Source organism: Cyrtonyx montezumae, unplaced genomic scaffold (genome assembly GCF_038088225.1).
Source record: "Cyrtonyx montezumae isolate F1298 unplaced genomic scaffold, pur_monq_1.0 scaffold_2, whole genome shotgun sequence".
Lineage (NCBI taxonomy): Eukaryota > Metazoa > Chordata > Aves > Galliformes > Odontophoridae > Cyrtonyx > Cyrtonyx montezumae.
In genome coordinates, this window is record NW_027071936.1 from 46,341,269 (window position 1) to 46,367,117 (window position 25,849).

At 34.6% G+C, this 25,849-nt stretch overlaps 1 protein-coding gene across 5 annotated transcripts in view; it reads left to right on the forward strand.

Moving 5' to 3' along the window:
* Positions 1-25,849, forward strand: part of ATP8A1 (ATPase phospholipid transporting 8A1) — an 89,866-nt gene that overhangs the window by 6,425 nt on the left and 57,592 nt on the right. For 2 of the 5 annotated variants that reach the window (XM_065737093.1, XM_065737090.1), the window contains exons 2-11: positions 3,615-3,729; positions 5,197-5,296; positions 6,391-6,489; positions 9,704-9,749; positions 13,357-13,397; positions 16,956-17,029; positions 18,894-18,963; positions 19,568-19,695; positions 23,652-23,763; positions 24,641-24,806. In XM_065737093.1, coding sequence (XP_065593165.1) covers positions 3,615-3,729; positions 5,197-5,296; positions 6,391-6,489; positions 9,704-9,749; positions 13,357-13,397; positions 16,956-17,029; positions 18,894-18,963; positions 19,568-19,695; positions 23,652-23,763; positions 24,641-24,806 — 951 coding nt within the window. Of the gene's footprint in view, positions 1-3,614; positions 3,730-5,196; positions 5,297-6,390; positions 6,490-9,703; positions 9,750-13,356; positions 13,398-14,287; positions 14,362-16,955; positions 17,030-18,893; positions 18,964-19,567; positions 19,696-23,651; positions 23,764-24,640; positions 24,807-25,849 lie in introns of those variants that run through there. The other 3 variants (XM_065737089.1, XM_065737091.1, XM_065737092.1) reach the window with 3 other exon arrangements.

Here is a 25,849-nt window from a genome sequence, read left to right on the forward strand (position 1 = left end):
TGATTACTTTCAGACAAGGATTTGAGACAGTCATCTGTGTATTTGATTAATAGGCTGAGTTCATGCAGGCTGGTTTGGTGCCAGTGGATTCTTGCTCTTTTCGAGGAAGGAATACAGCACTTAGTGCTTTCCTTTTGACAGAGCAGTCAGCTTTTATGAAACTGCTGGCAGTTTCAGCTTTTATGCTGCACTGAGGCTTAGGCAGCAGCTGATCCGCCCATAAATTTTGTTTTAAAATGTCATAGAAATGTAGCTTTTAAAAATCTGGTGTGATTTATTGCAGTTAGGCTCCAGTTTGTGAGTGTAGTCTGATCAATGTCCTACTTCGTATTTTAGTGCTTGACATTATCTGGGGCCTTCTTAATGCCAACAACTTGTTGCCTAATTCTGTACTTACCTAATGTAAATAAAACATACTGAAGTTATGTGGATCATATTTGAAAGAATGGCTGTGATTAAGTAAAGCTTTTGATGACTTAATCTGTTTATGCTTACACAAGTGTGGATGAGATACTTGAGAAATTTGAAATACTCATCATTTTCTGAAGATGCAGATTACAGACCAACCCTGGGAATGTGTCAGATACATAGTTGTGTACACGTGGTGTAGAGAAATCCCCGTTCACTGTCAAAGTGACAGTTACAGAGATCCAGTATCTTGAGATATTAGTGAAAAATTTCACTTACAAAACATAATGTACAGACTTCGGGGGGAAAAAAGAAATGGAGTTCTAGGCTTGGCCTTGCATTACATGCAGGCTGTGTCCCTGAAGACATTTGGTGCACACAGAGCACAGAAATGATACCTGGAGTGTTGTTTGCTGTACAGATGTGCAGCAAGGAGTTTTCTTTGACCTCGGGCCATTCTGAAAATGAGCAGCTTCCTGGCAAGAAAATCTTGCTGCATTTCTGATTTGCTGCAAGGCATCTCTTGCTAACCCAGGCAAATAGGAGCTGCAAAGGGACTGAAACCTGCATGTGCTAACACCTGATGGAAGTTCTTGGGCAGACAGTGAGAGCAAGAGGTGATGACAGCATTCCAAAGGGTGATGCATGGTAAACAGGTGATGCTGTGGGAGGGTAGGGTGAAGGGAATCTTTGTCAAATGCCGAATTAGAATGTTAAGACTTTTATTCTCTCTTTTCATTCTTTCTGATAACTATGTATGAAAGTAAAACATTTTAAAGGGAATTGTTTCTCATTCCTTAGGAAACTTTTAAATTAAGCATATTTACCATTTTATTCAACGTAATAATTTCAGTAATGTAATTAAAAACTCTTAATGTTTTTATATGTATATACATGCGTAGTAAAACTGTACCTTGATACTTAGTTTAGTGTGGCAGCATAGTCTCTATATTCTGGTGAATGTGTTTAGGAGCTTGGGTAGAGACATGAGGGAAATGAGTAATCTTTAAGATTTCAGGGCAGTCTAACATGCTTTTACTGAAGCCGCAGGCTGCAGGGGGCTATGTGTGAGGCTCAGCACTTAAAGAGATTCCTTTTTAAGTATAGACTGAGAAATGTGAATTCAAAGTAATAGAAAGGAAGGTAGAGAATGTTTATTCTGCTCCTAAGCATCTTTTTGCTGCCTTTTTTGTCTGTAGTCTCTTGTTATTTTAAACAAATGGGTATTATATTTAATGCTTGCTAACATTTGCTTTAACTCTACAACTGTCAGGACTCCAAGTTTACACTTGCAAAAACTTTTAAACTAGCACTGTGGAATTAGAGTAGTGCATTCTGAAAACTTGTGAACTCTTGCCTTGTTTCCTGAGCTTAGTCAAGCTGGAGTGGTACTTCTAGGAGAGCAATTTCCAACTTTTTTTTACCAGTTCTCTCAGTAGCTGTTTTTCACATTTGTTCCTTCATGGAGCAACTGGAAAGTGTTGCGTTCCTGAGATAAAGTTGTGCTTGCTGTGTAATGGGCCCAGACATGAGTATAGCTGTGTGACTAGATGTGTACTTGTGATGACTGAAAACATCATGCTTCGAGTTGTGCCCGTGTGAAGTTGCATTACAGCTGTATGTGTTTATGGAGCTGTGTGCTGGGAATCCTGCACAGCCAGTTGGATGTGTGACAGGGGAAAGGGCTGCCTCTCTAAGGGGTTGGTACTTACGGGAGTAGGAAATGGCTTGCTTAGTCTGCCACATGCATTTGTGTGCTTCCTCCAGGCAAGGATTGGAGCACGGACCCCTTGGATGGGCCAAGTCTGTTAGGTTCGCCCCAAAGAGCATTCTCGAGATGTTTACTGAAGCTTGACTAAAATTGTTGTGTGTGTGCCTTGCGCTGGAGAGCTGAAAGGAAGGAAATGAATACCAGTGAGTGAACACAGTAGCAGGGATTTCCTGTGCAATAATATCAGGAACTTCCAGTCCCTGATACTGGTGGGGAAGTCTGGAGCAAGGGAGATTTACCTGGGAGGAGAAGGATCAGGTTCAGGAGCACTTAACTGGAAGTGTCCAGTCTCTGCTTGGATATATACGTGGGTGCTAAGGGAGCTGGCTGCTGGCGCCAGTAGGCCACCACCAGTTATCTCTGAAAGGTCTTAGTGGTCTGGAGTGTTCCCTGTGGTCTGGAACAACGTAGCTCCTTTAACTGTAGGGCAGGCTGCATTGGTTTTCTGTGTTTGTTTAGGCTGTGAAAATGAGTTTTCTATGAGTATTTCTTAGAACAGGTGATAGACAGGCAAATAAGTAAAACTAGTGAGTCGGTTTAAGATAGCTACACTAGACATCCTTTTTGTATTTAATTTTTTTATTCAGGCATCCTCTTAATGAACTGCTTTTCTGCCATTGAGATTAATGGTAGAATTTTTCCAAGATTTTGGTAGGAAGTTTACCTCTATATTTATCCTTACATACACTCTTAATTGTTGCACTACTATAGTTGTGTAACAATTCAGTTTAAAAGAAGCACGCAGGGGAAATTCTATTATGTGTTTATTGAGCACATAGCAGGAAAAGAGATCAAGAAGAAGTGAATGAATTGTATAAATGCCTCTTTAAATTTTTGATTTTAAATTCAGCAACAAGTAGTGTTAAATTTTACATGCAGAACTGAAAACGAATCTGTTGAATGGTCTGTAGGCAATATGGAGATCTTCTGGGTTTATTCTTATTTGGCACGTAACTGCTGTTTCATCACTGGTATTATAGTGTAGTACTGAACTTCTTTTCATGAGTTAGTGTTCATTTATTTCTTTTAGTGTCTCCTTTTAAAATATGTTTGCCCCAGTACTGGAAGTAAGATCACTCAGCTGGGAGAAGTGAAAGAGGTTGTTGATCACAGATCATAGTTAACTTCATCTTTCTGTGAAGCAGCATGAGCTATTTGAGTATATGCATTAATTCAGTAGATAATAGTTCATTATCATAGCTTTACAAGGCTTCTTGACCATATTGTTTTATCCTCACATCTAATTACCTGTGTGCTTTAAAAGGCTGAAACTTCTATTTTTTTTAGATGAACTTTACCTGTTATTGTAAGAAGCACACATAAATCGAGGTCACATTCAGAATAGTTGTGGGATCTTTTTGTCATGAAGTACTCTGCATCTTGTATGTGCACATTTACTTATTTATATTTAAAAAAAATCCTTTTTTTTTTAAAGGCTATGAGAAGACAGACGACATTTCAGAGAAAACTTCTCTAGCTGATCAAGAAGAATTGAGAACTATATTCATCAATCAGCCCCAGTTAACAAAATTCTGCAATAATCATGTCAGGTATTAACTTCTGTTTTTGTTAATACATATGCATCTCCATAATGTTGCATACTGCTTAGCAAAAGCAAAGAGAAGATTGTTTATTCTACCTCCTTTGACCACTCTGCTGACTCCAGAAGGAGGAATGAAGAGAAATGACTAGAACAGCAAAACTGTTTCATATAGAAAGCTGACCTTCAGAACTTGAAAGTTCTGAGTAGGAAGGTTCTTAATCGATCTTCTGCAGCTTTTACATATCTCTTGAGTATGGATTTATTCTTCTGGTTAGTTCAGTTTATCTTTTGTTTTTGAGCATATCTCTTGTAGCTTGGCCAAGGTAGATGTATTTCACTTGGCAGTGGTCTTGTTTGTGCTTTGGAAACTGCCTCAGAAAAGTAGCTTTGAAATTCCTGTTTGGTCTTCAGGACTTTGCTGATTTGCATTAATTAATTTGTAATTTGAGTTTTAGAAATATACTGAATACTTGTAAGTAACATGTTTTTAGATCTGATATCGTCCTTCAGTTCCACTGTTAAAATTCAGAGTAGTAGAAGGGCTTGCCTCAAACAAGTGTGCTTTCTGAAGGTACACTGGATATATGCAGAAGTTTTGTAGACACTAAGAATAATGTTGTATTCTGAAGTTTGTTGGTTCTTTTTTTCATGGACTTGAGATCTTTATATACTTCATGTATGTAACTTTTCAGTCTTTTCCTCTGTTTCTTGACATTGTTTAGTTCTGTAATAGGATATTAATTCCACCTTTAACTTTACATAAAACAGTCAAAGTAAATATTATTAACTTGGAGTTTATAATATTCTTAATAATCTTTTGTTTGAAACTTTTGGCATTGTTATCTTAACTAATTGTTTCAGGATGATAGCATTCTATTCTTAAACAAGTGTAAGGCAGACAAAAAGCCGAATGTTCAAAAGTTTACAACTCTTCAGTTTTGATTTAGCATCCTTCTCATTATGATAGCTCGACTGATAATCCTTTCCCCCCAGATTTTTTCTGCACTTGAGTCACGGTGCAGAATTGATCACCAAGTATATACTGTAGCTTGCTCAGTAGTATATTATTCTGGGATGTAAGATCTGTGAGCTTAGGTCCCTGCTTCCTGCTTCTCTCTTTTTTTTCTTTTTTTTCCTTCTTTTCCTGTCCTTGTTTCTTGTAACCAAGTCACAGCAGAGATGACAGGGAAACTTATTGCCTCAAAGCTTAAGTTCACGATGGCTTCTCTGGATGATGGGCACTTTCTTTCATAGATTCATAGCTAGTTTTGTTAGCTAGTTCATACAAGTCTGAGAAATGTGTCTGTAGAAGTCTTCAGATTTCTCTTCTAAGCAAAAATGAATCTGTTTGCTCTCACAGAGATGACAGAAGGTTCTGTTGTATTTGAAAGCTTGTATAACTGAGAGGAAAGGAATACATTTGAAATTTTTTCATATTGTAATAATAGTACATGTTTCTGTCTTTTTCTCTTAGCACTGCAAAGTACAACATTATCACATTCCTGCCAAGGTTCCTTTATTCCCAGTTCAGAAGAGCTGCCAATGCGTTTTTTCTTTTTATTGCATTACTTCAGGTAAGAGCAGCAATAAAGAGAGCAGGAGTAGCAGGTACAGGGTAATGGAACCAGGGTACAACCTTGTGCCTCTTTGATTTCATATTTTGCCTGGAAAATAGTGTGCCATTAGAATGGGGATATTTAGGCACATGTATGACTAGCAATGAAAAGGATGAAATAACTGGAGACGTGGTAGATACTACTGCCCTGAAAAAAAAAAATTGTCCATTAACTTTCTGCCATGTTTCCACATAGTTGCTTTAAAATGTGATCTAGGGTAACATTGGAAATAGGTGTATGTTCATCTCATTCCAAGAAATGCAGCATATATGTAATACTATTGTTTTCTTTCAGATACACAGTGTAGTGATAGAAAAAAAATAAATGTGTAATAAATAACATTGGCAGTTTTTGAAAACCTTTTATGATAAATTGAGGATGTGTTCTAACTACAGTGAGACACTACTTACTACTCCACTTTTTCTTCAAAATCTCATTGTGGTCATATGGGCTACACTGCCTGTTCTAAATGCATTAAGGCAGGAATACTCATGTGGTAAATTAGTGCTGCCATTAACAACTCTAGTCAATAAAGATAATTACAGATAGTTATGAATATGTATCTGCATCCTCTCAGCATTTATTTTACATACCCGTTTGTGTCATTTATGTCTTTACTTGCTTATGAGAAACAGATTTCTTAAATTGTATAGCTTTTTTATATTTGTTCATTAGTAAGTAGTAAGATATAAAATATCTTCTTGAAATTAAAAATACACTAGAGTTGTCTCCATTAAACTAAAGTGAAAAAAATATTTGTATTTTATGAATATGTATTTAATTTGAAACATAAAAGGTGATAGTGAATCTTCTATAGATCCTAAAGGCTCTGAAAGTAACTGCTGAGTACTGTTAAATTTAAAATGTTTTATCAGCTTTGTTTGATTCTAAGACAGTAACCCTTACATGGAAATAATCAGCACTGTGTCTAAATAACAAACTAGTTGCTGTCTCTAAGTTTTCAAGAAAAGTTGCAAATTCTAATTACTGTGTTAAAAATGTTTTTATCCAGGAATTCAAGCACTTCTTTTTTCTTTCTTTCTTTTTAATAGCAAATTCCAGATGTATCACCAACAGGCCGTTATACAACATTGGTCCCTCTCTTATTTATTTTAGCCGTAGCTGCAGTGAAGGAGATAATAGAGGATATTGTAAGTATTTAATAGCCATATTTTGTAAATTATGATCAAATTTCTCATAGATTATATTATTTAAAAAAAAAACAAAAACTTTTTGAATAATTCTCTGTTGAGCCATTCTTGGCTTCTGGATGTTCTTGAAAATTATAAAGTTACTTATGTCAAACATGGAATCTTGTAGAATTTGTGTGTTTAATGTTTACGGGAGTGACAACAAGATGGAAAATCAGTGACTGTTTATTTATTAGATTGATTGTAGTCAAGAAGATCTCATTAATATAGTACAAGCATATTTAGATAAAGTGTGAGCTGGAAGCAAAACTACTACGTTCTACTGACCACAGAAACCACTCAGGCTCAGAGCTTTGAAAATATTGCAATTTTATCAAAGACTCAGCTAATGGAATGTTGGAAGCTACTGAATTTGTAGAAAGTTGAATTTATTTTAGAATAAAATAAGCTTTAAATAATTATTTGGGCAGGAAAATTGTATTTTCTTCCTCCATTAATGCTTTATTCCTACTTCATTACATGTTTGAGCTGAATTTAAATTCTGTCTCTGAATGTGGTACTAGAGTGTAACGTTTTCTATAAAACTTGAAAGAACCTTGATCTGATAAAGAATATAGATTAAACATAAAAAAAAAAAAACCTGCTCAGGACCTTCCCTAGTTCTGCTTCATTATTTGAGGTACATTTGAGCAAGTAGATAGAACTTAGGAACTTTGAGTTGAGTATGCAGGAGATGGTAACTTGACTGCCACTTCTGAAGTTTCATAAAATGATTTTCCCCAGCTGTCAAATTCAGGTCAGTGTATCTGATGAATCTTTTTTGTTCTTTTCCTTTAAAGTCAGATGCATAAAATAAAGATTTTGGCTTTGTTTTGTTTTTCATGGCTTTTTAAAAGGGAATAAGCTTTGCAGTTTTTCCTGTTCTTCCAGCACAGTACAATTTACTGTAAGTTTTTTGTATCTTGCTGCTAAGTGTGATGTGTTGATACCTCAGAGCTGGGAGGTTAAATGGAAAGCTTGCCCTTGTTAGAAAGGTGCCCACCCATGCCAAGCTTTCCTGGACCTTATTGAGTAGTAGGAGTGGTTGTTTGGCTTTCTTCTTCCATTAAATAAAAAATTTTAAGAGCTAGAATTTTGTTATGAATTGAAAGCATCCATTCTAACTTCATTTTGTGAGTAAGGAGAGGTATGTCAGTCTATGTTTAACTTTCAGCAAAGGTTTTTGGAGTCTTTTCATTACCTCCCTTCGCAGAAACAGAGTGGTTGGGTTTGTGTTTTGTGTTTATACTATTTGCTGCCCACTAGGCAGCTTCTCCTCAGTTGTCTTTGTTGCTTTCCCTTTTCATAAACAAAATCCCTTTTAAAAAGCCATAAAATCAATTCATGTTCTTTCAGATATTTTTAACTGTTCTCCTGTTAATGCTTACAGACTTGTACCATCTGTCAGTGTCTAGGCAAATATAAAACGGAGGCTGCTGCTACTGTACAGAGCGTCCTTTTTAAAATTATCTCCCTCCTCTTTTACGTCATTTGTTTCTTCATATCATTTGGTCTTATGCAATTTGAAGTGTTTAGTTTGGCATGAAACAGAAGCCGGGGTGTAGGTTCAGGGTTATTTGCTTGTTTTTGTGCGCAACAGTTTTAACAATAAAAAGTGTCATTACTAATTACTACAGAATTGCTTAGAGGCAAGTCAAAACTTATGTTTCCTTCTGTTAAGTTTACATTGCCTCACCATGTAGATACTTCTTATAGCACTGCATGAATATCTGACTGTTAGTGACAATTGTACTTTTTTCTTGGGAAAGCTTACCACTAGCTCCATAGTAAAGTATTTAGTATGTTTTCCATTTTTTCTTTAGTTTGTTATATTTTAGTTTCTTTACTCAGTGAGAGAAGTAGTTATCTTCACCAGATGTTAAAGCAGGATTAATTGGCTTTTCAGTTCATTAAAATAATACTTTCAACTGAAGAACCAAATGCTTCCTTTTCTGGAGTGTTATCACAAGAAGAGGATGATGTTAGCTGGAAGCATTATTCACAAACAGCATATGTTTTACATATGCACTTCAGAAGTGTTGGAAAAACTTGTGATGTGCAATGCAAGGTTATTGACTGTTTCTAAAGATTTTTTGCCCAGCATAGCTCAGAAAGCAAATGAAATTAATCTGTTATCTTTTCAAGTTCGAAAGCTCAATTTATGAACATTACCTTGGTGAATTTACTTTGCCTTCCCATTAACTGAAGGCTGCTTATTTGCAAAATCAACCATCTTTTGAAAGAAGAATCTCTTGATAATCTGTGAAAGTCTATTCAAAAATAGTACCTTAGTTTAGTCTTTGCAGAGTGATAAGGTGACTTTTTAAAAGCTGGTTTCTCAAAGTCACGCTAGCATTTTATTAGAAATCTCTCTTAAGGAACTTATTTTTCTTCCAATTAACAAGATTACTTCTGAATCTGTTTTTGTTTTAGAGATGAATTCTGTAGCTTTATTCAAAAAGTTTACAAAAAAAAAAAAAGATTAATTCTTCTTAACATCATTTTCTAAGTTGTGTTTCTGCTTAGGAAGGGTCAATTTCCTTGGACATAAATGCTGTCTTCAATGTGGTAGTCTTCTAACCTCTTTGTAGCTAAAATGAATTTGATTGTGCCTTGAAAATGCTGTTGTTATCAGCTGCATTAAAAGATTTTCATTGAAAGCTGTATGAAAACTGAGAAGACACCATGGGCTGTTTTGATGGGGAAGGGGTGATTTTAGTTGATTTTTTTTTCTTTGTTCATTTGTATGGTTGTTGTTTGTTTGTTTTCTATCTGGAGGTGAACTTACATGCTAACTCAGTCATGCCTTGGCTGTATCTAATGCTTACATGAAAAATCATTTCATGATCTTTACTCTGGTACAATCATCTTCCAGTTGCAGGGAAAGACAAAGTTGTGGAGCATAAATACACCATGCCTTTGTACAAGGAATTTGTTCAAATACTGTTAGCTCAGATGAGAGTTCATTTTAATGGAATACTATTATTCTAGAACTGGATGTGACTTTCCTGTTGATAAAGACTATGCAAGTAATCCACAGTTCTATTAAAAATGTTTTTAAGTCTGTTCATTAAATCATTGAGCACAAGCAGTATAAAAAGTGAGCTTTACATCTGAGTGTGGAGGTTTTATCACATCAACCAAAGTCTTTAACCAGTGTGCTTTTTTGATTCAGAAAAGGCATAAAGCTGATAATGCAGTGAACAAGAAACAAACTCAAGGTAGGTAACTTTTTAAAGCTTATTGATCATGGTCGTGTGTTGCTTGTTTTGAAGCTTTTTGCAAATGTTGATAATCCTAACTGCTGAATACACAGGGGAACAAGTTGGAAATTACTTGTACGGTTTTCTTTGAAACTTGGAATTTAAACAGTTGAAATAACAGCTTGCAGCTGGATTAGCCATACACCCAGCTGTGGGACCCGAGTACGAGACATGGGCCTGTTAAAGCTGGTCAACTGGAGGTCTGTGAGGGTGATCAGAGGGCTGCAGTACTTCTCCTGTGAAGACAGGCTGAGGGATCTAGGGTTGTTCAGCCTGGAGAACAGAATACTCCAGGGAGACTTTTCAGTACTTTTATGGGGGCTTATAGAAAGGTGTAGAGAAACTTTTTACAAGGGTATGTAATGAGACAGGGAGTAATGATTTAAACATCCTCAAACAAAAAAGGATAGATGTAGATTAGACAAAGGTAAGAAGTCTTTCATTATGAGGATGTTACGACACTGGAACAAGTTGCCTAGAGCAGGTTTGGGTACCCCATCCCTGGAAGTGTTCAGGGCCAAGTTGGTTGGTACTTCAGGCAGTCTGATCCACTGGCAGGTTACCAGCCCATGGCCTCTAGAACTAGATAATCTTCAAAGTCCCTTCCAGTTCAAACTATTCCATGTCTCTGTGAAAATATATGCAAAATATATGGAACTACTGAGCTTGTAGCTCAATAGGAAGTGATGAAATAGGACGGGACAACAAATCTGTTGGTTGATAGCTATGGGAATAGAACTTTTGTCTATACGATAAAGAAAAAGAGAGAGAGGAACAAAGAAAAGTTCAATGATGGAAAAAATTGTGGCTATCTGCAAACATTCATAGCTTTCAGGATTGCAACCAACAATTGAGATATTTTCATGATTACAAACCAACCAGTAATGAATCTTCAAGTGCTTTTCAAATTTTTGCCAGAGAGTAGGGAGATTTAAAGGAATAGAAGAGTAGGTTTTACTGCCTTTCTCACCACTATTACTTGGTTAGCTGTCATTAGGCTCTTGGTGACTGTTCCTAAGATTTCTGAAAATTCCATGTATACAAAAGAGCATCTTGGAAGTTCAAAGTGTAATAAGGATGCACAAAATATTACTAGTGCTAAGAAACAAGTTTAAGCTAATGCAGGACTTGCATATGCATAATACCTATCTTAGTGTACTGTTAAAGCAATATTTAAGTGTATTGTCAGAAGAATAATTAAGAAGTGAATATAATCTACAATTTTGGTTTCATTTATTCAACAGTTCTATAAACCTAAAAAATAGTGATGTACTTAATATGCTATATATCCAGTTTCACCTTCAGTTGTCCTTTAAACAAAGAAAATTGTTAATTAATTACCTGTGCACATATGGATTCTGTGTATGGATATTCCTTCATCTGCCTGTTCATAAGAGGCCATCTATATCTCAGTTAACCTTAGGTAATTAACTTTCTAAATGTTAATTACTATTAAAAAAAAAGCCTTTAATGGGAAATTTTGATTTATTAGGCTTTATTAGTGACAATTTTATTTCCCCAAAACGGATGCCTAAATACTAGGATGCAGACGTGCACAGTGATGTGATGAAGCATGTATTTCTGCACTGTGTTAAAGTAGTCTTCTGTAGGGCAGATGGAGCATGCTTTTGAAAGGTGTTTGTTATAGACAGCTGAAAAAATTGTAGATATGAATGTGAAATCCAAGCTGCGGAAGACTTTATGGAACAAGTAATCTATTACATAAAAAAATTCATAGCAGAGCCATTCTTTTCCCCTTCTTCGTAAGAAAATGAATGTAAATGAATGTCATTGTATGTTAATTACACTTAAAACCTTATTGGAGCGAGCTTTGGTAGAGTACTCTTGAGATTTCAGGACTGTCACTGTGTTGTGATTCTGTCTCAGCCAATTGTGAGCTGATTTTTAACTAGCTAGATGAGCAGAAAACAAATCACACAAGAAAAGCTGTTAATTTCCTTCCACTTAGTAGGTTAAACTGGCTAATCAAGGGATCTGGGAAGGCAGGATTCATTAGGGGCACATAAAGCCATGGACTCACTTCATGCAGGGTGAGAACAGATCAGGACTTTCCCTTTGCGATAGCTGTACTCTGTTTGTTCAGCTTGACTACATGCAAAACAGCATCGAGATCTATTTCAGCAGCATAAGTGCTTCTGCAGCTAGTTTTTAAGAAGCTCTTGCCCATGTCTGGCAGCTTATTTACATTCCAGGCAGGCAGAACTTCACAGTTAGTTATGCTACTACTGAAGCTTAGTCATGTGAGTAAGGTGTGGGTGCATGTGTGTGTGTGTATATATATATATTTTTTTAATTATTTTTTTCCCAACCCTTATCAGTTCTCTCATCTGTTTTATACCATGTCCCTGCAAACAGTACTGCTGACACAAGGCAACAGATTTAGGTAGCTGGTGAATGCAGTTGCCAACTGTATTGAATTCCTTACTATAATATTACAATCTACCCTCACTGTGGGTCTGTAGTTTTCCCAGTGAAAGGAAATGGTTTTTCAGAGGTTTGGTGTAATGAACAACTGATAGTGAGACAGACCTGAAAATAACATGCTTAATATCTGTAATGGCAACTGTTCCATTTACCATTGGCCTGAACATATCAGAATTAATATATCAAGGGAGAAGGGTAAGAAAACTAATCTCTTAATAAGGAATTATTAAGCAAGTTTGTTAATGGCTAAAAGTAATTGAGATATTCAGTAGGGGTCACTGTGACTAGAACCTCAAGGAAGACTTAGACAGTAAAGATGGTATGCAATTCATTTTGATCAATTTTTTTGAACACATAATTTCATAAGAATTGGATCTTTTGACTAGGTACTTAAATAAGCATCCTGACAGTTTGAAAGCTGGAAGGCACAATGGAAGGGTGCAGTCTCTTGTAGCTCTCTGAGTATTAATGCATTTCTATAAAGCTTCACTTTAATTTACTTTTTGCCAAACCATCTTCAACAGCTTTGTAATTGATGCCAATTAAAATTAAAAAAGGTACCTTTATTATTCCCTGGAAATGTATTTTCATCAATTAAATGTCAAATTAGCTTGTTTTTTGTACTGTTGTAATTTTTTTTTTTTTGCTCAACTTCATTGCTCAACTTCAAAGTATTAAAACTAGAACAGTGGAGTGTGCTTGCAGTATTAATTTTTTTTGTGATGTGCCAGTAGTCTGGACAGCTGAATCCTAGGAAGGCTCTTGATGATATTTTTTGTATGAATGTCATTTTTTTAAATGCATTCTTGAATTGATATCTTCTCCATGACATTTTTTATTTTGAAATTTTCCATTTCAATTTCTAATTTAGAGAACACAACATTATTGTATAATCTGTATCTGATTAAGCAAACCCAACAGATTTTTCTTATTCATGTTATAATAAGTTTCTGTGCATTATGTAATTTAGATGCTTGACTGGAATTTACAGAAACAAGATATGCTGTAAAATATTCTGTAAATGTGCTCCGTCTGAATGGGTTTTCATAAGGAATCTTACACAAACTTGTATACTGCAGTTAGCTTGTACAAATGGAGAATTCTTTTTTCTTTTTTTCAGTATTACGAAATGGTGCATGGGAGATTGTCCACTGGGAAAAGGTGTGTTTTTATATTTTCGTGGTGACTTGTAGAGTATAATACACATCTAATGTATGCTTTATTTCTTCAACTCTGTATCATTGATAAGAATTAACTGGTATGTTGAGAAATGTATCATCTACTATATTTTATTCTGCTTGTTGTTATTTGTCTATTAAAATGTACTTATAAGTCAAGTCATTTTTGATGGTGTCAGTCAGCCAGAACTACTGTTAGATGACAGCTCTAAAGTGCAGATAAAAATCACCTGATTAATATGGGTAACTAGGGAGGTTTCACATATGGCAAAGCTGTACAGTTCCTTAGTGGTTTTTTTTGGAGTGCCGAGGAAGATGCTTCCTTCTGGAAACTAGTTACTTGTGATATTTGCAGAATTGCGTTGGCTTAAAGTGTAAGAACCGTAATTAGAGGACTATCAGAGGTAACTTTCAAGGAGTAAATATTGTGCTGTCCACCTTATTTCTTGCTTTGTTGGTTTCCACACCTGGAAACTTGAATAAAATTTGATCCTCAATAATTTGGAGGCAAGATTCAGATTACAGTTCTGATGAAATCTTTGCAGAAACCAGGTTAAGGACTTTAGCATGATGCAACAGAAATACGATCCTAGGGAGATTAATTTCTTCTTAAATTTGATTTCAGTGTTCTAATAAAATATTTATTACGATAACTAGCAAAAGAGTAAAGAAATGCATAGCCAGTGTCAGGATTAGGCCTATTAAAGAGATTTTCAAAGAATTCAAGGGCTTTAAGTACCTAGTGCCTAAAGTGTTTTGAGTTCCTAACAGTGTTTCTAGGAAATTCAGCAAGGTAAATATTTACTGTGCTTAAAACAAAAGGGATAACATATTTTGTTTGAGACCATTAACCAATTCCCAGTTTTCTTTCAGGTAGATGTTGGAGATATAGTTATAATAAAAGGCAAAGAGTATATACCTGCTGACACTGTACTGCTCTCATCAAGGTAGAGATGCCCACTGATGCTTATAGTGTAGAGGCTGGTTTCTCTACCCTGCATTTATTTATTTATTTATCTATTTATTTATTTGTGATTGCTCCAAGGAAATAAGGAATAAACAAAAATGCTGTTACTCTTAAGTGTAACCATTTGTTCATTTTCTCATTTTGGGCAGTGTTCCATTAAATTGTGTCAATAAATGTTCAAAAATTATACTAGCATTCTATTTACTCCTGAGAAAATATATTCTAAAAAGTCACAGGCTAATTAAAAAGTGGCTGATTCTCTACTGAAAACTTGGACCTCAACTGCTGTATTCTACATGGTTGACTTTTTGGTGTGTGCATAACAAATGGCATCCTTTAAATTGATTTAAATTGGTGTATTGCAAACAACAGAATTGTGACTTAATTGAAGTAGCTGCCAATTTGATAGTTAAATTGGGGGGAAAGAAACATGAGCATAGCATGTGGGCTGTCAAATTGGCATTATCTTTGAGCTGAACGTTCACTTTATTTAAATATTTTATATAAAATATATTTTGAATAATTTCAGCTCTGAAACCAAGATTTTATAGCATGTAATGCTGTAATTTTTCTTGTATGGACAGTCAGAGGTTGTTTATCATAATTTCCTTGGACAGTCTTATTTAAGAAATCCACATCTTACTATGTGGAAGATGAACATTTTTCAACATCTATTTGCTCAGGTCAATAGACAATGTATTCTAAGAATTTGTTTTGCTGGTTTTTTTTTCTTTGCGATCTTTATTTAAATATGGTCAATTGCAATTTGATTAATTGCTGTATGTTTGCTGTGCACTTACAGCTGTCTTTTTTCTGGTACAAGTGGAAGCATTATTGTAACATGTATGATTACAGTTTAGGGATAGGCCCTCTATGAGCCCACTGAAGTTAACAAATGCACTCATGCATACAATTAATAAGGTTAGGATCCTGTGCATTTCTGTGACATATTGTGGTGCACGCTGGCATATTTTTATGCCATCTTCTAGTATATCTCAGAATTAAGTGTAGTACTTTTGAAAGCATTTCTATTAAATTATCAAGTGTCAAATAGTTGTGAGATAATTCTCTAAATTCTCCTACAATCTTTGTTCAATCTTAATGTTTATTATAACTTCAGATGCCTTTCTATTCAGTATTTTCTGAATTAATAACATCTTCTGCACTTATTAATGCATTTTTAAAGGTTTTTTTGGTGCCACACCGCTGAGATCTTCACATTGCATACCATGCAGCAAGAACATTTTGGCCTGTTAATAGCTTCTTTCATGCAAACTCCAGTGTCTTGCAGACAAAACACATTATATCAGAGCACCTTCTTTATAATCCTTACAGCTCCTGAATTTGACTCTTCCTAGATTTCTTCGCAATTTTGCCTTTTTTAATGTGGAAGACATTCATGTTGCAGTGTTCTACAGCTGTTGTTGTACACATAGAAGACTGCGATCTGCCTGCAGAGACTTCTTTCCAAGCATTGTCCCTCAGCAGAAATTTTGCATTGTGTGTTAATAAGTTGAAGTAATAGTTAGCTCCTACTGGAAATGTCAGGACTGTTGCCTCAGCTTTGCATTGCTTTGCCCCTCTCTTGTCAAAATGCACCGTCCCTTCTATTACTGTTACTCATCATGAATTTTCCTATCAGGTTTTCTTTTAGGATCAAGCACGCAAAAGTGAATCCTGAAGTGAATCCTGATTGATATTCTGGAACCAGTTCTGATATTTTTTCCACCTAGAACAACTTTCTTTCTTGAGTTACTAGGGACATGTAGCAGCTCACGGCTCTCTGCAGGAGGGCTGCAACATTTCCTCTAATTCTGCAGGCATACCAGCTTGCAGTCTTCTCCAGTTTTCATCTTCATGTGGCAACACACTTCCCAGGAAGACTGTTTCAATTGTTTTGCTTTCCAGGTGTTTATTGATGTCCAATTACATTTTAGGCATCAAAAGTGATGCAAATCTACAGTCTTGATTTTATTTCAATCTAATATTATTTAGTTCTTTTTACTAGTACTAGTGATTTCTGGCGGATTGCAGTCTCCTAAAACAATAAAGATCCTACTGTCTCTTCCAGCTGAAGTAACAATCCTCTAAGACTTAAACTTGCAAGAACAAAACAGATTTTATTGGAAATTGAAGATTATATAACAAAAACAGAAAACACACTATCATTTTTAGTATGTTCTTTTCATTCAACTTTTCGGATACATTGCTGGATAATCCTTTGTTGTGGTTTGGTTTAGTTTTGCTTTTAAATGGTTTATGGAGTGGTTAGAATCTTTTGTCAGTTGAGTTTCTATGTTTACTGTTCAATACCAGTGTTTTCTGCAGCCTAAAATTGGTGTCTTAAGGTGAAATCCACTTGAATAGAATGAAAGTATTTTCTTTTATTTTTGACCTGATAAAAATAGATTTTGAAAAAAAAATGTCATCAGACATTTTAATTAACGTATATTGTTTGTATAATAATTTCAAACTCTGTCTTTTTGTCTTTGTCCATTTGTTTTCTTTTTTGTTTTGTTTTTTCCCCTATCACTTATATTTCTGTTCTAATCATTTTCAAACTGGGATGTGTAGGTGGCAGTAGGGGAAGTAGTGAAAGTGACCAATGGGGAACATCTCCCAGCTGATCTCATCAGTCTGTCGTCAAGGTTAGAATAATCCAGTCGCACAGGATATGTGTGTGTGGGTCCTCATGTACCAAATATGAAGAATGCTTATGTATTAATAGTGTTTGCTTTGCCATTTGTCTTTCTTAAGCAAAACCCACGTATTTATAAAACTAGAAAAGGTACAGTTGATGTAAGTGTAGATCCTTTAAAGTGTAAGTAGATGATAATGCTCCAAGAAACGAGAACTTGTTCCAGACCTTCTTTTTAAGATTTTACACTATTTTCGTGAAATCTTATCAAACAAGTTGTCATTAAATGAGCACAGAGTAAAACAGTAACTCATATTTTCAGTGAAGAGTATAGATTATTACTGGTAGGACTGGTAGAGGACCCTCTGCACAAATTTGAATGTTGCACATTCTCTGCTGCATGCAGTGGCAAAAGCAGCGCTGTTCTTGTGTACTGTGATAAACTGCATGTTTCCTAGACATGTCAGCTTTATGCTATTGTCTGCACTGTTACTGAACTTTGTTTTTCACTAAATCAATGGGCCTGCCTTGATCCAGCTGTAATTCCTTTACTTTGGAGGTCACTGCTATCTGCTAAAGTAATTACAATTGAGCATGTGTTTCACTGGAAATGTCATTGCTGCCCCAGTCTTTCTTAAAAGTGCTTCACAAAAATATTGTTTGTATTTTTACTGTTAACTTATTAGAATGCTAGGATTGTAGTAGTATTTTACACAGGTGATTGTAGCCAAACAATCCAGACATAAGTTATTTACATTTTTAGAAAAGTTTGCCAAGAAGAAAATACTCTTGGGAAAAGATTTGATGACAGTGATATAGTACATTTTAATGCTTTTGCTTCACAAAAACGTGCAAGAATGACTATGTAGTTTTAAAATTATTGCAGAATAAAGTTGTGACTTACCAGGAGTTATTGTTGTGTTAAGAAAAACTCAAAAAAAAAACCCAAAAAAAACCACTCTTGACTCTTGAATTCCATTCTAGAAAGCAGAAACACTAGCTTCAAAGTGCTATAGAGGGTATAAATTTGTCTAGGTTTTAAGGTGTGTTTTTGTTGTTGTCTTTTTTTATTTTATGACTCTTCTGGTCCTTTACAGGATCTTAATTTATCACAGATGTAAATAGTAAGAGTTATGTCCTCGTGTCCAGAAAACGGAAGCCGAGTGGAGTTATTTAGAAATCCTGATCTGTTTGACTTGTTCTTGTTTATCACCTACTTGCAGAAAAGTTGTTTTAGCCTTCTTTCTATTTGCCTAGTTAACACCTCCATGATGGTTGTGTGTTTTTCAAATCTAGGGGTATTGTACAAGATACAAAATCACTGTTGTGTATTACACATCAAAAAATAAGTGATATAAGCCGTATGTCACTATTATCTCAAAGAGATGAAATATGAAAGCTGTAGCATTCTGGATAAACCTTAAAAAGAAAAATTTACATTTTTTAAAATGTTATAAATTGCTTAAAGAGGGTGAATATGTATTTTTTTTATAAAGTCCATAATATGGATGTAAATTTAAGAGAACCCTTTACAAAAATCTTTCATATTTAAACTACTACTGCATGTGGCAGAAAGCACTATAATTATAACCTAAGTTTGTGCCTGTATATAATTTCTTGTGAAAACTTAATAATAAAATTACACTTCCTTTTTAGCCGAGTCTCCTCTGAGACGATAACTTCTGGCAAACTTTTCTGACAATGTGAAGTACTGTTGGTAATTTCACAGATTTGAGTATAAATTATTTTAGTTATCAAGATTTGATAAGGAAAGAAAATAAAGCTGATTGCCTAATCAGATATTAAAAGATCAAAGAAAGTTCATGGATTTTGACACTGTAATATAAAATTAAGGATTTTTTTTTTCTTAATAGTGAGCCACAAGCTATGTGCTACATCGAAACATCTAACTTAGATGGTGAGACAAACTTAAAAATTCGACAGGTAGGAATTTCATTTTTGAGAATATTTCTAATGCTATTTTAAGTCTTATTGCTTGTAAAACATCTTAGGACACTAGGGCTCATTTTAGAAGGCTGTGAAATTTTAATAGTTTGAATAAAAAGCCATCGGTAATTGCTATCTTATGAATGCTTTTGTTCAATGCATTAAATGGAAGGAATGAAGGCTTAAACTTTAAGCTATTTCTTGTACTTCAAGGGGTTTCCTGTGAGTGAACAAGTGGATGGATTTGTTGTTCAGGTATGTTTATTTTTAGAGGATAAAAGAGACATAAGCACTGCAGAAAGAAGTTGCTAGTGCTGGTGTTGTCCTTGAAGGGCAGGTAGGGAATTGCAATTTTTAACTGAGTGTGCAGTGTCTGTGCATGGACATTACTGCTGAGTTATATAATTGTCTATAACTCTGTCTTCATCACGATATTTCATGATACCAAGGTGACTTTTACTCACTGTATGACAGCAAAATGTAGTGTTATTCCCATAGGAACACTGTTTTTCAGGTCTTGCATTGTCAGATTTGAAGTACATAGAATGGTATACTGTAGAGCAATCTTTAACGTGATAACAAACTTTATTTTTTTTTACAGGGTTTGCCTCTAACATCGGATATAAAGGACATAGAAAGCTTGATGAGACTTTCAGGCAGAATTGAATGTGAGAGCCCAAACCGACATCTGTATGACTTTGTTGGAAACATCAGATTAGATGGGCATGGGTATGTAAACCAAAGGAGAAAGATCACAGTAGTTCCAATCTATTAGTAAATAGTAAATAAGTACGTGTTGTTTAAGTACTCAAAGTATAAATAGTAAAGTTTTCATTCTATTATGACTAGAGAGGTAAAAAAACGTTTCTGAAGTATTCTTTATTAGTCTTTATTCTTCAGAAGATTACAAGTGTAGAATCTTCTGATGTCTGCAGACTAAGTTTTAATTACTAGTTGATTTTTGGAAATCAATAGCCATTAGTTATAGAGGGTGTATTAATCAAATTTTAGTAGTTCAGGGATTTGTAGATACTAAGTAACTCACTTTGTAAGGATCTCATTCCTTGTCTATTAATTCTGTATTATAGAATTTGTGTATAAGAAATTCCTTGTCTGATTTTATTGTTTTTGTAGGCTTTTTGTTTTGTTTGTTCTTCTATTATCTTGTTTGATTTTTTTTTCTTTTTATTATTATCAGAGGAACTGAATCCATTACCATGTACTTCAAACTCTCTTAATTAAACAGCCTAAAGACATTCAATATCTTAGCTTACTGAAAGGATGTTTCTCTAAAAATGGACAGCCTCAGTGCAATTACAGCATATGTGCTTGTATAACTACTTAAAAAATTCTTAAAAGTGATACAGTAGATATTTGGAGTCTACTGTAGTTTCAAGGCTAATGTGATATACTAGGAATATTAAATTGGTTACTATCCAGATTGTTTAGTCCTTCATTGCTGAAGATTTACATTGTATTTTTTAGTTTGGTAGGCTTTTATTTTGCCATATGCGGTATTATCTATGTTTGTGTTTCTAAACTGATAATATATACTACTAGCTAATTGTTAAATACCTTTTTTATACCTTTTCCATGTTTATTTAATCTTACAGATGCATTCCAGGAGTTTTCAGTCGCAAGAGTGTGGATCTATTATAATTCCACTGTGCTTGTCATTAAGAAGAGAAAAACATTTACCTGTAATTCTTCTCTGAAGGTAATAGTTATACTAGATCCACACGTCCATCCTTCCTCCCTGGCTAGGGAGAAAACACATTTTTATGTTTAACTGAATTATTTAATTTTAAAATTAGAGTAAAAAAAGAAATGTTTAATATGGTGATGGCTGGTATGCCTCAAGAATGTGTAGGAGCTTGCCATCTGCTGGTCAAGCAAATTGTCATTCAAGAAATTCAGTCTGGGAACATTTAGAATATATTTCCTGTTCAGTAGGATAGTTCCAAAAGTGTGGTTCTAATATAATATTTACCTTCAGTGAAAAAGAATTGCAGGTAAGTAACTGTTTTTGGATCCTGACCTAATTTCCAACCAGAAAAAAATCAGAGAGGAGTTATCTTGCTGCTTGTATTAGCTGTAACACAGATTAATCTAACTAGTATTTATTCAGATGTTTAAGATCCCACAATTAGATTTTCCACTGTATCCACTATCTTGACGTTTTCGTAAAAGCAACACAGAGTAATGAAGACACTTCTCCCTTTTATTTCTCTTTTCTTTTATATAACTCATTGGAGTACCAGAATGCTGTGGTCCATCAATATTGTATCTGGGTAGTTTTTTCAGTCTTCATTTCATGAGAGAGCAGCTGTACAAAGGCGATGGTTCTTTTTTTGGATACTTAATATTCAAGAAAGTAGAACTCCACTACAACATCTTAATTTTTTTTTTTTTTGTAGATCTGTAGATTCTTTTAAGGTCAAAAATATTTTCATGACTTCCTCCGTTTTTTGAGTGTGTGAAGTCTGTGCATGATGGATGCAGCTCTTTTTTTATGCTCATAAGTTTTAATGATTTTTAGGAGTTGACAATTAGGTGAGGAGAGGAGAAAAGTTCTTTAGCCTGGATAAATTTAAGTTACAATTAGATAAATACCTCAGAGAAAGATAGATTAGCAAGTTAAAAACAAGGATGGACGATGGCTGTCCAGACTGGAAGTAAACATTTTCCGGAAGACCATCTTAAGAAAATTGTGAATAAGAATGAAGTACGCTTGATTTAAAAAATAAATAAAATCACCTTGCTATGTAAGCTTTTGTGCAGCCCTACTGCTGGAGACCGCTCCTCCAAACTGCAATCACCATTCTGTTTTAATAGTCTTCCTGGTAACAGGCAACTGAGGATAAATTGCTGTTCCAAGGTGGAGGAGTATCCATACCCATTTGAGGGCTGTTTGATGGAGGAAAAAATAAAAATATGAAAATAAATCCATGGCTCCTGCAATAGAAAGGACTTCACTGCATACTCATTGGAGTTTCTAAGAAGGGAAATAAGCAGGAGGGCTAAGAAGTTGCAAGATTCTTAGAACTCAACCTCACTATTTAAGAAGTACAAGAAGTAAGAGTAGAAAGTTTTTACTTCTGCCATACTAGAGTTCCTTTACCACTTCATGTTACTAGAAGGGACAAAGTCTTCTGGCATTCCAGACAAAGTCCCCAGTTTTAAGTTTCCAATTTATCTTTGGGTAACGTAGGCGGATAACCAAAAAGGCTATTACTTTCATCTTTTATAGGTGAAGTTCTTGTTAATACTCTGAAAAATCTGGTTACTCTTGGAATGACATTTAATTCATTTCATAACTTGGAATGCTTTAGAGAAAGGAATGCATTAAAAAAAAAAGACTATTTGATGATGAGTCCCTCTTAATGATTATTAGCTATTTCAGACCCCTTCAGTTCCTTTCAGCTTTGAAAGGAAAATGTTTTTTTTTCTAATTTTACCACAAATGGACGTGCTACAATTCAAGTCAATTTCAGTGTGTTGCATATTTGCTGTTTTTTTTGTTGTTTTGTTTCTTGGTAGTATCCTAGACAGTAAGTCGTGGTGATGTAGGGTTTGTTATTTGCCTATTTTGTATGGAAAAATATTCAAACTTTTTTTTTCCTGAACTGTTGTTTTGGGGTTTTTTTTTCCTAGTTTCTGTGAGAATTTATTCCAAGAAGTCTCTATTACCACTGTTATTTTTTTGGGGAGGAAGAATGTGGTGTTTCTTCTTTACTTGCAGTCTTTGCACTTTAAAACTTGTTTATGAGAGAAGGGGAAATGAGGGTCCAGAAGAAATTAATACATGAAACTTCCTAAAACTAACTTTATACTCTGTGCTGCTGGAAATATTACTAAATATGGTGGCTTGCTCATATTATTTATATTTATTATTATATTATGTTTCAGAGGGTATAAACGCTATCATCAAGCAACTAATACGTTATCTTAACATGTTGGTTTTCAGCACCTGTGGAGATGATAGATTTTAAGTGGGAGTGGCAAGCACTAAAGCACTACTGACAGATCTGATGCCTAGTATTTTTATAGACAAAAATGCAAAACCAGGAAATTAATTGTATGAAGAAGAGTGATAACAATCTAAAACTTATTATTTTATGGGGAAAAAAACAACTAAGCTACGCTGCATTGACAAAGTCAGTTGTCTAAATTTAAGACAGTTAAACATATCCAGCATTTTTTGAATTTTTATTCCTCATACAAATGGAAGAAGGGTTTAAGCTGAGAGTTCAGAGACTGTTGAATTTGAGAACAGCTTTGGAAAAATCAGTCTTATAAGGGCCGTCATATTTCAACATAAAATTAGACAAAACTTTGAAAGGAAAATTAACCTTTCTTGTTTTCAGCATGCTTACTATGCAATATCATATATTTAATGTTAATAATCAAAATTAAGAGGTAAGTAATATTATTGTAAAGTTTTATATTTGGGTTCCATATTTGACTTGCTTTAAACTGTCATATATTCTTTAAATCAGCACACCAAATACTTTAACTGTGAAAATGAGGTTCTGGTGTATTTACAGTAATCATTTAAACTTAGAGAAATGAGCTAATAAGTTTTAACAACTGCTGATTGCATTTATTCTTATGAATTATGCATTATCCTTATTGCACTGACATTAACTGTTTTGATTCTAAAATACCAAAATGCTTCTTCCTAGTACCGTCCCATTGGGATCTGACCAGATTCTTCTACGAGGAGCTCAGTTGAGAAATACTCAGTGGGTTCACGGGATAGTTGTCTATACAGGACATGACACAAAGCTTATGCAGGTTTGTTGCTTAGACTTTTTTTATTTTATTTTCTTATAATTTTCTTGTTACCTTTTAATATGTCTGTGTCATAGGAAACAAAAAAAATCTTTAAGAAAACGTGGCTAGATTGAGTATAGTAGTTCAAAAGTCAGTAATACTGCTTCTTTATTTTTACTGGTTTTACTTCAAGAAAATAACTACTTTTAGAGCTTTTAGACAGTTATCGATTGATTAGAAAGAGTAGTTTTCCACCAGTGAGCATATTTTTTGATTCTCTTTTTAACTTGTGTTTTTGAAAACTGTTTTATTAGTAAGTTGGATCATTATAGTTTGCCTGTTCATCTTTTTTTATTCTTGACTGCTCCTAAAACTGTCCTCTTGTGGAGCTTTCATTCAAGTACAGAGGTAAGCATTCTTGTCAGAAGATGAAGTGAAACTTGATATGCAAAATAAGGAGAGAAGAGAACCATTCTTAAGCTATGGAGTTACTTTTCCTAGTGGTGTTTGAAATATCAAAATTGAATTGCATTTGTTGAACAAAAAGAATGTTTTCAGATCAGTCCTGCATGTTTTATGTATTGCTTTTTTGATCTGTAGAGCAGTAATTTAAAAATGAATTTGATTGTTTGTATTAATTACTAATAGCATTCTATAGCGCTGATAGGACATATTGCACATGTATTTTAAAATATGTTTTAAATGTTTACAGTTAGCTTTTGGTGTTTGAGAGTTTTCTTGGTTTTGCTTTCTTTTCTTTGACTGAAATATTTCTGCCATTTATTATGATGATAGCTGAGAGAACATTTAGGAAAAAAAAATTCAATAACCTGTAATTTGTAAATTAGAATTCTGTGGACATCTTTTAATAGCCACTACTTTTTTTTGTCTTTTACAGAATTCAACAAGTCCGCCTCTTAAAATGTCTAATGTGGAACGAATTACGAATATTCAGATTTTGATTCTTTTCTGCATTCTTATTGCCATGTCTTTGATCTGCTCTATTGGTTCAGCTATATGGAATCGAAGGCATACTGAAAGAGATTGGTATCTTGATCTAAATTGTAAGCTGTAAAATAATGTATTACTATTTTACTGTTCAGTTGTCCTGAAGCCTTTTATTTTTCGAGAGGTAGATGATTACCATGCTTTATGTATCACATAGGGTATCTTTCAATCAGTTCTTCTTTATTGTTTATTGAAGTTATTACTCTAGGTATATCACAGCTAGTATAAATTTTACCTTACTGTGCAGTATGAGTTCTTGCTAATTCAGGAAGGGAAGCTTTGTTGTTGAAGCTTCTGCATCTCTGCAACTGAGCAAGGTCTGTACCAGCATTCTGCTGACGTGGTCAGCTTCCTTGATACCAAGCTGAAGCAATTGTCAGTTGTTGCTGATGGATTACATGTAAACTGGTGGTTACTTCCCCAAATTTTTTAACTCCCTTGCCTCAGGAAATGATGCCATGGCTTCATAATTTTCATACTATTCAAGCATCTAAATAAATACTAACTGCCAATGTCAGACCCAAGCAGGCTGCTCCTGAAATGAACAGGCACAAAGATCTCCTTCATAATATATGGACAGCTCTACTCTCAGTAACTGAAGGCAATGGAATGTTATGCAGATCTTCCAGCAGGATGCAACATATTGACGTAACTCTCAATGAGGGGAAACTAGATCTAAAGGAAGTCTTCATAAACATACCTTGTCATCAGTTAGTGATGTTTTCAGAGTTTCTTACAGAGGGTCTACAACCTTCTTTGCTGAGGTAGTCAAGCCCAAATTAGATCTTCTTTTTCCGACACCACTGAGTCTTGAATACAAAGCTGCCCAATATAGTAGTCAAATAAATAATTATCGAAGACTTTGGAAAATAGTGGTTGGTGTAGCAGTGAAGCAGTTCAGAAGCTTTTATATTTTTATTTCTGAAACTAAGTGAAGTTGAAATAGTGGCCATTGAGATTTGGTGGGGTTTTCAAGTGTTTGTCCTTAACAGTTTCCTTACTGATGTATGCTATGTGATTAACTGAACTTGTGATGTTTCTATAATGTGTACCCTTTAGAATTGTTCTTGAGCAAAGTACTGCTAATACATAAGCAATT